General features: G+C 39.9%; 1 protein-coding gene across 1 annotated transcript; it reads right to left on the bottom strand.

Moving 5' to 3' along the window:
• Positions 1-90: 90 nt before the first annotated feature.
• On the bottom strand, positions 91-8,648 carry LOC143281325 (protein kintoun-like). The gene is made up of 3 exons (XM_076586514.1): positions 6,931-8,648; positions 5,304-5,483; positions 91-4,474 (listed from the first exon to the last, which is right to left on the bottom strand). Exons 1-3 carry the CDS (start codon positions 8,623-8,625, stop codon positions 3,446-3,448), a joined length of 2,904 nt encoding a protein of 967 aa, XP_076442629.1. The 5' UTR covers positions 8,626-8,648; the 3' UTR covers positions 91-3,445.
• Positions 8,649-12,403: the final 3,755 nt, after the last annotated feature.

Raw genomic sequence — 12,403 nt, forward strand, 5'->3', positions numbered from 1 at the left:
ACCTGTTCTTCATGCACACAAAATCATCAAAACAGTACCACCAAAAATGGTAAAATAAACTCCAAACAAACTGTTCTAAAAAAAACCACAAAAAACACAAAAAACAATAGCATCCAACTAAATCAGCATATGTCCATCTTACTAACTGAACTTGTCTTCGTCTCAAAGAAAAAAATCAAAGTCTCTCTCTCTCTCTCAAACACATGCACATTTACAGATCTATACATAAACACACAGACACACAAGTGCATGCAGCTGAACTGTTTATTCAATATGAACAATACTGACCAAAGTTTAGTTCGCACTCGCTTGATCCCATGACTAACCTCACAACCCTGATTTGGTACTGTGTTGTATTGTATTACATATATTACTCTTTTGTCACAACACATTTCTCTGTATAAAATTCAGGCTGCTCTCGCCAGGAAGAGCTTGTCGCAACAGTGCCACCCTTTTTTTTTTCTTCCTGTAAGGGTATCAAACTGCATTTCTACAGAATGTTGCCACAGAAAACCCTTTTGTTGCAGTGGGTCCTTTTACATGCAGTAAGTGCATGCTGCACACGGGACCTCGATTTATCATCTAGTCCGAATGACACAACAAGACCCACCACCCTGAGGTCTAGTGGAGGGTGAGAAAATACTGGCAAGCAATTTTATTAAAACTAAACCACCTCATGCCACACACTTTATGCTCTTATCTGCATGCAATGCAACTTGTAATGTATGTGCTATGCCAGTGGAAGGCAGATGAATAATATTCACACACTATGGTTTCAATGTTTGTTTACCATACCCTGAAAAGGAGAGATTAGGAAACTACATGATAAACTTTCAAACTTCAATATATATAAATTAACATGCAAGAAAAAGTATTTTGGGAATACAACAAAACTAAAAAAAAATATTAATTTGTTTGCCTACCTTTTATATACAAGTGTTTTTTTCAGTCTTAAATGTACTGTCACCTTTGCAAACAAGCTGGTAGCCTTGCAATTAATTATTTCAGAGTTTTGAGATGGGGGTTTATGGCATCACTTTAAGTTGTTGCCCTGATTTTTTGTGGGCATCCTGTGATGAATGATGTTTGGTAACCTGAATGACACTTATAAGATGACTAAACAGTAAACTACATAAATCTTTCTGATCTTCTCTGAGTGGTTGATACAGCTGGCAGGACCATAGACTGATGTGGAAACAATGCTCATTTAAATTTAAACATACTGCATCCACAGTTTTCTTTTCTCTTTTATTATGCTTTACCTAGAATCTTAGAATGTTATCACAAAAAAGAATATAAAAAAGAAAAAATGTAGGTCTTAAAGTCAATGTGAGTCCAAAATACATTCATCCATATATATATATACATATAATGATATACAATAAATATAAAAATGTAAATGTAAAATGTAAAAAGAAAATTAAAATCAAACACAAACATAATATATATATCTCTATCTTTTAATAATATATTGAAAAAATATATCACAATGTCATAATCACAACTTATGTATCCAAATCCCATCCATATAAAAACTAAAGGAAAAAACACATACAAAAACTATAAAAAATTGAGTAATTGACAAATGAAAGGTACACTCAAGCAGAAACGCACCCACACAAATACAAGTAAATGATATATACATTTGTATTTGTATTTCTTTTTATCACAACAGATTTCTCTGTGTGAAATTCAGGCTGCTCTCCCCAGGGAGAGCGCGTCACTATATAACAGCACCACCCGGTTTTTTTGTATTTTTTCCTGCATGCAGTTTTTTTTTTGGGGGGGGGTTTCCTACTGAAGTGGATTTTTCTACAGAATTTTGCCAGGAACAACCCTTTTGTTGCCATGGGTTCTTTTACATGTGCTAAGTGCATGCTGCACACGGGACCTCGGTTTATCGTCTCATCCGAATGACTAGCGTCCAGACCACCACTCAAGGTCTAGTGGAGGGGGAGAAAATATCGGCGGCTAAGCCGTGATTCGAACCAGCGTGCTCAGAATCTCTCGCTTCCTGGGCGTTACCTCTAGGCCATCACTCCACATATATGGTTACATACCTACACATACCAATAGATCTACTTTTCTAACTCATTGTTTTTCTTTTTGATTTTTGTCAAGAAAATAATGACGAAAGCAATATTTTGTTAAAAGTTGTATAATAACTGAAGTGAGAAAAGACATCAGAAATACATTTATGTCATAATTTCTCACATAAAGTTTTGACAGTCGATTTTATAAGCAAAATGTCTACTGCAATTATGAGAGTTGTGGAGCTGCCTTAACAAATGCCTATCGTGAATAGGAAGTAAAAATTTTTACCATGTTTCTATTGGACAAGATAGTTGTATTAGGGTTCAAGGTTCCGTAGGAATACAAAATAAGTCAATAACATGAAGGAGCAATACAAACTGTGAAATACTATTTGATGATACATAAACACATATAGGGAAAAGAAGAGAGAAACCGAGATTTAAAGGTTAATGTTAAAAAAGGTTAGGGTTCCCATAGCCTTTTACGTCCATCAGGGCAGTGAAATCACACTGTCACTCTCATAAGAGTGATAACTGGAAATTGTCGTCTGTTATTGATTTGCTGTTCTGGTTGTCAACAGAGCACATTTTGCTGGAGGCAAACTGTCGTCTGCTTAGCTGATCAGAGTTATTAAGGCCTCTTCTTTTTCACAACTTTCTGACAAAAATCATAGGTGTGTTTGAGCCAAAGTTAGCTATTACCTGTGTAAGGGTGAAGGCCACTGTCCTAATGTTCTGGACTAGTGCGAAAGCTGGACAGGACAGATCTACTTTTCACTATGTTGGTCAAGGGGTGACTGCTCTGAAACTGCTATGGAGCTATAGCTGGCTAAATTTTAGACAGCGATGTTGGGGGGGGTGGGGGGGGGAAGCCCTGCAACAGTAAAATGTTTTCAAAATGAAAACTGTATTTTATTCCCTTTCTTTCTTGCTTTGATGTGTCAATTGTTTCTCAAAGGGTTTTTCCTCTATAAATTCAACATGAAATCTTTGTGGTTTTGTGTGTGTGTGTGTGTGTGTGTGTGTGTGTGTGTGTGTGTGTCTGTGTGTGTATGTGTATGTGTGTGTGTCTATACTGTACATATGTTTTCCAAACAAACATTGCACAACAGGCCTGGGTCTTTCTGTCTTTCCAAAGGATTAGAAACTATCTACTCAGTGCCCACTGAAGAAGAACAAATTATCCAATCAAGGATCAATTCCCAGTGTCTTAGTAAGTGAAATAGCACATAACTTCATCTTTAAATGAAATAGTGTACTGACACATCTGATTTTCAAGGTTTACTGAACTGCTTCACAATACTACAGAGGCTTTTCCCAAGACTCAACAAGTGAAATACATGAACATTTAAAACATGCAGAAACTTCTATTTTAAGCAACTAGGCAAGGAACTGTATGATTGCCAGCCCAATCACTCCACATCCAGATCAAACATGACTTGATTGGAAAACTGAAAAGCACACTCAGTCCTGTGTTCATTGTGTGGGGTGTCAGCTGGTTTGCAAGATCTCTGACCTGACAAGCTTGTGTCTGGACTACCTTCATTATGACCATCCTTTCCCCCCTCCTCTTCATCATCACTGTCTGCACAGTGGTCTCCTCCGGCAGAACTTTCTGCCAATTTGGTTCTGATCCTGTCCGCAACGCTGCCTCCCTTCCTGCTGCCGGTGCTGTTCCCCTCCCCACTGTTGCCCTCCCCTATGTCAGGCATGGATTGGGCATTGGAGATGCTGCCTGTGTCAACAGTACTACCATTATGGCCAGACGCCACCATCTCCCTCGTTTCCCTGAGACTTTCACCGTCACCACTGATCTTATCTGCTTTCTTGTGGTTTCGTGCTTCACCGTTTGGGTTCACATCTTCTTCACAGCCATCATCGCTTGTTGGCTCACTCGTGGAAGGCTTAGTCCTGAAATCAAGCCCATTCTGGGCTGCTGGAACATCCACCTCACTTTGGTTCTGAGGACGTCTCTTCTCTTCTCCAGCCAGCGCTTCTTCTTCAGACATGCTGTGTGTGTTGTCATCACAGCTGCCCTCTGACCCTGCACTGTTGTGACGTCTGCGGGAGCTGTTCTTGTCTTTCTTCTCCTCCAGCTTGCGTTGTCTTTTCCTCTTGCTTTTCAGGGACGTCTTCATGCTGTTCACGGAGGCAGAAGTCTTGAAAGTGGCTCTGTCAATGTGCTTGTTGAACGACACAGTGCGGCGTTTCCCCGGGGAGCCAGGAGTTGGGGACAGGTCCTCTTCTTCTTCATTGGAGGTGTGGGGGCTGTCGGCATCATGGCTGACCTCCTCACTGGACTCAGACACAGTCTGCTGCTTCAGAATGCCATGCAGGCTGGGCTTGGGGTGGGAGTGGACCACTTCAATCTCCGCAGAGGAGGGCGGGTCATACTCATCATCCTCTTCTTCACCCCTTTTCTTGTTACTGCTCTTTCCAGACTGAAAAAAAGGAAACAGAAAAGCAGTGAGTAATTTAGCTACTGTCACTTTCTTTGTCATCTTCAAAATAATGGAAGGGTCACTTACCTGCACCTGTTTTCTCTGCAACTATGGTATCAAAATATAACTACAGACAGGTGGTGAAAAAAAAAATTTTTAAGAAAAAAAAACAAACAAAAAACAACAACAGTCTATTGTCTTATATTTTATGTATTATCAACTTCAACCAGCTTGCTCACAAAAGTATTTTGATGCGATAGTAAGCAAATCAGGTAGAATAAATAGAGTATTCTGTTCAGTAAAATGGCTCACCTGATTATACATTATGCAGATTCAAAAATAATGAACCTATATATTTGAAAGAAATATCATTATCAACAGCTTAGATATAGATATATATACATTATATATATAGAGAGAGAGGGGGGAGGGAGAGAGAGAGAGAGAGAAAATAGAGATATATAGATATACAGATTTTTTTTTTTTTAACTGCACTATAATGCTGAAAGTGTGTACCAAACAAATCGAAAGCAAGCAATTTTATTTCTAGATATTGTACATGTATGTTCACCACTATATTAGCCATATGTGACTGACACTGCTGTTCCAACCTTTGCAAGACATACAATTATATGTTCTGTATGTTCTCTTATTAACAGACATTAACTGATTAAGTTTCGTTTGTAGTAATATTACGAAACTGAAATCAAACGTACAATTTTCTTTTACAATTTTCTTTTTTAATAATATTAATAATAATAATAATAATAATACCTAATCTGAAATTAGATTTTTTTCAATCAAATATTTGTCCTGGATATAAACTTACAGGGGAGATCTTGACCGTGAGCTTTTTCTCACTCATAGCTGTAACCTCCAAACTGCAAGAAGGACCTTCCCCAGTCTCAGCAGGACCAGTTGGTGTCGGTGTCTGGCCCATGTCAGTGGAACTCTCATCCAGCTCCTTCAGTTGCTGCTGGAGATTACTGGTGGTCAAGAACAGGTGCTTCTGAAAAGGAAAAAAACAAAACAAAAAAAAAAAACACTTTTAGTTTTTCTGATTCATCGTTCAGTCATTCCCCAGCAAGTCCATTAAACTCTTCATTTTTTTTTTTTTTTAATAAACAAGAGAATCACTCAGCTATAATTCATGTCATATTTCATGTTATCATCACAGCAGGACTTGATTGTTTATAAAAACATATAATTTCTGGGATTACAGTATAGATGTATTGTCATGACATTTCTATCCTTGCTGGTAAGTAGATGAGAGTGTATATCATACACACCATACTCATACATTTGTTTCTTTTCTTTTTTGTTGTTGTTGTGAACAACACTAATTCAGAGATATAAGGAAAGGTTGTGCAGCAAGTGGAGCATGATGAGCAGAGAAACAGAAAATGGAGAGGCAGAGATTTGTGTGCTCATATGACTAACACAGGTGACAGAAGTCTGAGATAAGAGACCAGGAAGAGGAGGATAATTTCTTATACTTGAAAGTGATGAATTAACATTGTAGATACATTCATTTATCAATATTGCATTACTTACTACTGAACTTTAACAGAGAAAAAAGAAAGTAAGTTGCCAATCTTTTAAAAGAATACACCAAACATAGTAGAAAGACATGTAAACTTTTAAATCCACTACAAACCAGCAAACAGTTCATAACTTCACACAAAGTCACACAGGGGATGTTTCTTTTTTTCTTCTTTTTTTTAATAAGTATTTTTCAGAACATTTTTGGTATGTTTTGAAAGCATGTAAATTCACATTATTCAGTTAATAAGCCCCAAATTGCAAAACATTTGGAGAGCAATTATGAGAATGAGAGTGCAGTGTACTCTTCCACCACAAGAAATCACTATATATACATATATATATATATATATATATATATATATATATATAATTCATTCAAATTTTTTGAATGTGATAAATTATCCAACAGTTACGCATTATGCAGATTCATAAACATGTAACCTATGTCTCCCCTTAAACATGTATTGATGTAACCTATGTCTCCAAGTTGAGTGTCATGGGTGAACATGTATGGCACCTGCTGCCTCAGCTTTTGATGAAACTTCCCCATGAGTCATAACCTGAGTCAAGTGTGGCAAAAGAAATGGTTTCCCCTATGACAGAGTTCAGAGGATCCCTCCTATTTTGAAAATATATTTGTAGTCTTTAATTTCAGAGGATCCCTCCTATTTTGAAAATATATTTGTAGTCTTTAATTTCAATCGCTTACAAACCACTATTATAGAAAACAGCTGTTCCACTGGAGTCCGTATTAAAAGCACTCTCATATAACTAAGTTAGACATTGTGCTGGAAATATAGACTGGCTCACTTCCTTGCACAATCAACTCACAGTATTCTTTTACTTTCCATATTTTGATGATTTCTGCTATGTACATGCATCTATTCTAACTTAAGTAATAGAAATTTTACCTCTAAATTATCAGAGTGTAAACCAGCCCAAAACTGATCCCAGAGTCCTCGAGAACTGCGGTCTTTCAGCAAAAGCAGAACAACATTTTCTGTGGTGACATCAACTGTGCAATGCTCTGGAACCACTTTACAACTCTCAGCAAAGCGGAGGAAGATCCTGAAGTGCATAGGAAAGCCTCCCTCTCCTTGAGATGTGCAAACAAAATCTACTTCATTGCTTGATGGTGATATTTCCTTGGTGAAGTTTTCAGCAACATTTTTTACCTTCAGGACAAAGGAAATGGTTTCTGTATCTTGGGTGAAAGAAAAGTCGGGTAAGCTGTATGAAACAGAAGGGGAAAAGAGCTTTCCACTGTCCCCATTGCTGACACTGCCAGGACATGTCAAGTGTTCTCCACCATCATTTTTTTGTTCTTGTGGTTGTGTATCCTTCTGCAGCATTGGTTCATCATCCTCAACACTAGGATCTGTCCTGTCTGACAAAACTTCTATCAATGGTTTTTCAGGCAGAATGTTCTTCTGATTAACTGAACCACTGGAAATACCATTGGTGTCTGGGGCAGTCCCAGCTGTATCATCACTGGTGAAGGAAGGTATTGATGGTAAGTCAACTGGTACGACAGGCAATGTCACCACCAATGTTCTCTTTTGTTTATCAAACTTTGCATTGCCTTTACTGTCATCCACTGGATAGGGAAGAGTCAGGTCAAGTTTGTAAGCTGCTGGGGGGCTGGACTCCAGGGACAAACGTTGTTCAAAGATATCAAGATTGGCTTGGGCTGCAGATTTCAAAAGTGGCAGTTCTATCTTGATCACCAGTTCTCGTGGTCTTGTGCTGGGTTTTGAATCAGGAGCATTACGGTACTCCTGCATGTCCAGGTCTGAACGGTGAATGATGGTGTAGTTGGGAACTGCTGCACCATCTTTCTTGATGTCAGTTTGACCTGATCCATCTCCATTTTTGTTCTTTTCTTGTTCTCTGGCAACCCTCTGCTCTCGTTCCTTCATCTTCTCTTGCGTTGACTTGTCATCGTACGGATATGGCATGTCTTTGAGCAGTCCACTGGTATCAACACCCGTTTGGGGCCCTGCTGAATTCCGATTCCTGATCACAGTAGCTGAAGGCACACCCTTAAACTGCATTTTGGGTTGTTTGACATTTTTTCTGTCAATCTTTACTTGAAACTGCTTCTCAATCCCATCCATGGCTGTGTCCTCTACAAGCTTCTTAAACCTAGCATTACTTTCTGCCATGCGGTACGTGTCTGGGTGAACGACAAAATCATACACTTGGCATCGGTTCTTCTGTTTGTCATGATCTTCTCTCGGCGGTGCAAACGAATGTGGGATGTGCCACATCAGACCACTTTTACCCTGATCATTCTGCTTCCTTTCTGCGGATGGCTTGTCAATCTTGTCGCTTTTGCTGATGTTAATAAACGCTTTCTTCTCTCCGTTGACGCTTGTCTTCAGAACGTAACCTGGCTCAGGGCGAATAAACGTGACATCCATGCCACGCTCTCTTTCCATCTGAGCGATCTCCTCCTCGTATCGACGCCGATTTTCCGGATCCGATATCTCTTGCGCATACTCACAAAACATTTCTCTGAACTTTTCATCTTTGAGCGCATCTCCAATACGCTTCAGTTCGTCTTGAGTTATATTGAGTTCTTCAAGTTTCGACTTAGTCGCCATGTTGTTTTCAAAACACACGCCAGCAGCAGACAAGCAATGTCACGTTGCCCAGGAAGGGAGACAATTCTGTGTCTGTTCACTTCTTCAAAAATCACAAGAGCTGTCAAGAATTTGCATCATGTGCACGTTTTCAGTTTCAAGCTGCAAACGTGGAAACGCAAAGGGGAGCGTGTCGTGTGTGGTCGGTTTATTACGTGTGTGCGTGTGTGTGTGTGTGTGTTCGTTCGTTCTTTTGCTTAACGTCTGTCCACATTTGGGATTTTAGACGAAAATCCATTATCTCCCCTGACCTGGCAGCAGCGCTTGACGAGGGAGGACAAACGGATACCACTGATCTTGCTGGACTGATTTCTCAGTCGAAGTCCTTTGACAAGGTGCCTCCGTCACCGCCGCCTCAGTCCTTCTCAAACTCTGTCACTGCGGAATCCATGGACAAACACTTCGCTGGATTGAAGAGTTCCTCACCAACAGAACCCTGGGAGCAAGTGAACGTTGAAGGACAGCCGGATCTCCACCATCGGCCAACTAAGTCAGTCACCTTAGTCATGGGTGGGTTTCCTCACCGGTCAGGGATCTGCCCTTCAGTGGCCCCGGCGACTCCGTTTCAGTTGTCATCTACATCAATGACATCAACAAAAACATCAGTTCCACGATCCGTTTGTTTGCCGATGACACCATCCCGGCCTATACCGGCAGTTCAGGTCCCAAGCACTACAGTACCAACCGTCGCCGGCCCTCCACTGAATATCAATTTCAATATCAATATCAAGGCGTGCAGGCCTGACAAGGCCTTTTGCCCGCTTGAAGTGGGGAAGAAAAAGAGAATCCCCACATATGTCTGATGCATTTTTCAACATTGAGTGCGCAATGCTTGAAAAATCAATAAATATGTAAATGAGTTTTGTATTTAAATTTTTTTAAATGAATATCAAGATAATTTTTAAATGTATTCACTGTTCCTGCGGAAACAACATCTTGTGACAAATTGTTCCAAACATTTGTTACTCTGTTAATAAAGAAATGTGCAAATCTGGAAGTTTTAACTGAAACTTTTAATAGTTTGTAGGAATGGCCTCTAGTGGCACTGTTCTCATTCAATGTAAACAAAGAGTTTATAGTTCTGCTGTCATATAATCCATGTGTCATTTTATACATCTCTATTAAATCACCACGCAGTCTTCTATATTCTAAACTAGGTAACTTAAGTGCTTGCAACCTACTTTCATAGTCCATATCAGCAAAGCCAATGATTCTTTTAGTAAATCTTCGTTGAACATTTTCAATACTATCTATATGTTTCACTAAACCCGTATTCCAAACAACATTCCCATATTCTAAGACTGGCCTGACTAATGACTTAAATAATGGCACCATTATGTCTTTACTTTACACTGTATATTTCCAACTAACATTCCAGTCAATCTATTGGGTTTTTTTAATGGTTTCATTAACATGAACATCAAAAGAGAGACCAGAGTCAACAATGACTCCAAGATCTCTCTCCGATGAAGTCTCCTGCAAGTCCGTACCATTCATATAATACTTATAATGTGGATTATTTCTGCCTACGTGTAAAACTTTACATTTATTGCTATTAAATTTAATTTGCCATCTATCAGTCCAGTGTACTAAATTATCAATACTAACTTGTAATTTCAATCTACCAACATCAGAATCTACTTCCTCATAGATCTTTGTATCATCTGCAAAGATTTTCACAAAACAGTCTCGTATGTCAGACATGTCATTTATATAATATACAAAGAGTGTGGGCCCCAAGACACTGCCTTGGGGAACACCACTACTCACCTTAACAGGACACGATGACTCAGTCCCTACTGATACGTACTGTGTTCTCTCATATAAGAAGTCTTTTATCCATTCCAACAATTTACCACAAATACCGTACCCTTGCAATTTAGCAATTAACCTGTTTTGTGGAACTTTATCGAACGCCTTCTGTGAGTCCAGATAAATTGCATCCATTGGTTTATTGTTTTCAAGTGACTGCATCCAGTCATGTACAGTATTCAACAACTGAGTCACACAGGATCTACCACTGGCAAAGCCAAACTGATAATCAGACAGTAAGTCGTTATCAATCAAATGTTTATTCAAAGTATCACGTATGAAACCTTCAAAAACTTTACATACAACCGATGTCAAACTTACTGGGCGATAGTTTCCAGGGTCTTGTTTGTTACCTTTCTTAAATATTGGTTTTACTTGTGCTACTTTCCATGCCTGTGGGATCTTACCATGTGATACAGTCTTAACAAACAGAATCTTTAAGGGAATAGCTAAACTATTATGACGGAAGAAGATCTGAACGAACCAGCTTGAACGTCAGTGGGAGACTGAAGACCTGGCAAATGTCATCCAGTGCCACTGAGCAAAATGTCATCATTGTGTTTTCTCAGTGACAAAGCCGGAAGAAAAAACCCTACCCTACCACCTACTTTCTCAGCATAACTTGATGAGGAACTTCATTCTTTCACGTATCATGACCACTGTTCCGAAGTTGTGTCCAGCAAATCTGTGTCATTGCAAATTACCAGAATGGCAGTTGAACTGAACACAGGCTCTCTCAGTAATCTGTGTGTGTGTGTGTGTGTGTGTGTGTGTGTGTGTGTGTGTGTGTGCCAGTGCCGTGTGTGTGTGTGTGTGTGTGTGTGTGTGTGTGTGTAATTGAGTGTCCCTGAAATATAGCCGGCCGTGCTTCCAAATTATGTGATTTACAACTATATCAGTAGTACCAGATGGTGACAGACGGAGAATTCATTGGGAAATGTTGAGTTGGGTTGACTCACCCGGTGACTCGGAGGCCGGAGGATCCGCTGGAACAACTTGAACTGAGCTCAGTAGCCGGAACGACGCCAACATGGATCTCAGTCAGTCCCCTATATTCACCGAGTAACTGTTTATTATTTTCAGTGTAAAAATACACTAGTCTGTACCGGCGTCTAAAGTTATCAGTGTTTCGTATCGAGATCGGCTCTAAGTTCATTAACATGTCACTGGCCGAAGTGGGTTTTTTTTTATCGACTGATACTGACTGAATTACTTTTGTTGTTGTTGTTGTTGTTGTCGGGCGCAGGAACTGAACTGACCACGGTGTCGTGCGCCCGGCGTGCGTGTTTAGTAGAGATGTGAACATGATTTTTAAAATGTATATGTACGGGTCTACTGTACTATACTTTCACTGCGTTGACGGCCACAATCATCAATTTGATTTTTACGCCGTTTTTGTTGGGTTGCGATGAAAGAAAAACAAGCTACAGAAATCGACAGACCTATGTATTAGTGAGGACTGATGAAAACCTAGTCCTACTCTAAGCCGGTGGGTTCTCCGGCAGGCTACTATCACTTCACTTTTCGCCCTTCCGAGCTAGCCGGTCCCTTGCTGATCTAAGACAACAGGGCCCCAAAAATAAATTAAAAAAACCCAAAAGTATTGGGGTAAGAGAGAGGGTGGGGAGGAGGAGGGGGGTGGGGGTAGGGGACCTATTATCTAATTAACTACAGTAGACTGGGGGCACCCCGTAGACTTAAAGGTGTCCAAGGTGTCTGCTGTTATAGCTGTTTCAGGCAGGTTGTTCCAGTCACGTATCGTTCTGGGGACTCAGGAATATTGAACTGAGCTTACTTGGCAGATCATCAGGTGTAGCGTATATGGATTTGTCCAATGACGCAGTGACGCCTGAGTCCGTTGAGACTGACTGAAACTGAAAACTGGTTCTGAGCAAAGTTCTTCAGTCAGACTGAACAAGAGGTATCA

The sequence above is a fragment of the Babylonia areolata genome, chromosome 4 (genome assembly GCF_041734735.1).
Source record: "Babylonia areolata isolate BAREFJ2019XMU chromosome 4, ASM4173473v1, whole genome shotgun sequence".
Classification (NCBI taxonomy): domain Eukaryota; kingdom Metazoa; phylum Mollusca; class Gastropoda; order Neogastropoda; family Buccinidae; genus Babylonia; species Babylonia areolata.

Excerpts from the sequence above, each read along its gene's own strand:
- LOC143281325 (XM_076586514.1), bottom strand. The coding sequence starts at position 8,625 with ATGGCGACTAAGTCGAAACTTGAAGAACTCAATATAACTCAAGACGAA. Across the intron at positions 5,484-6,930 it reads TACACTCTGATAATTTAGAG|AAGCACCTGTTCTTGACCAC; the intron begins GTAAAATTTCTA and ends TTTCCTTTTCAG. Across the intron at positions 4,475-5,303 it reads TCACGGTCAAGATCTCCCCT|TCTGGAAAGAGCAGTAACAA; the intron begins GTAAGTTTATAT and ends CCTTTTTTTCAG.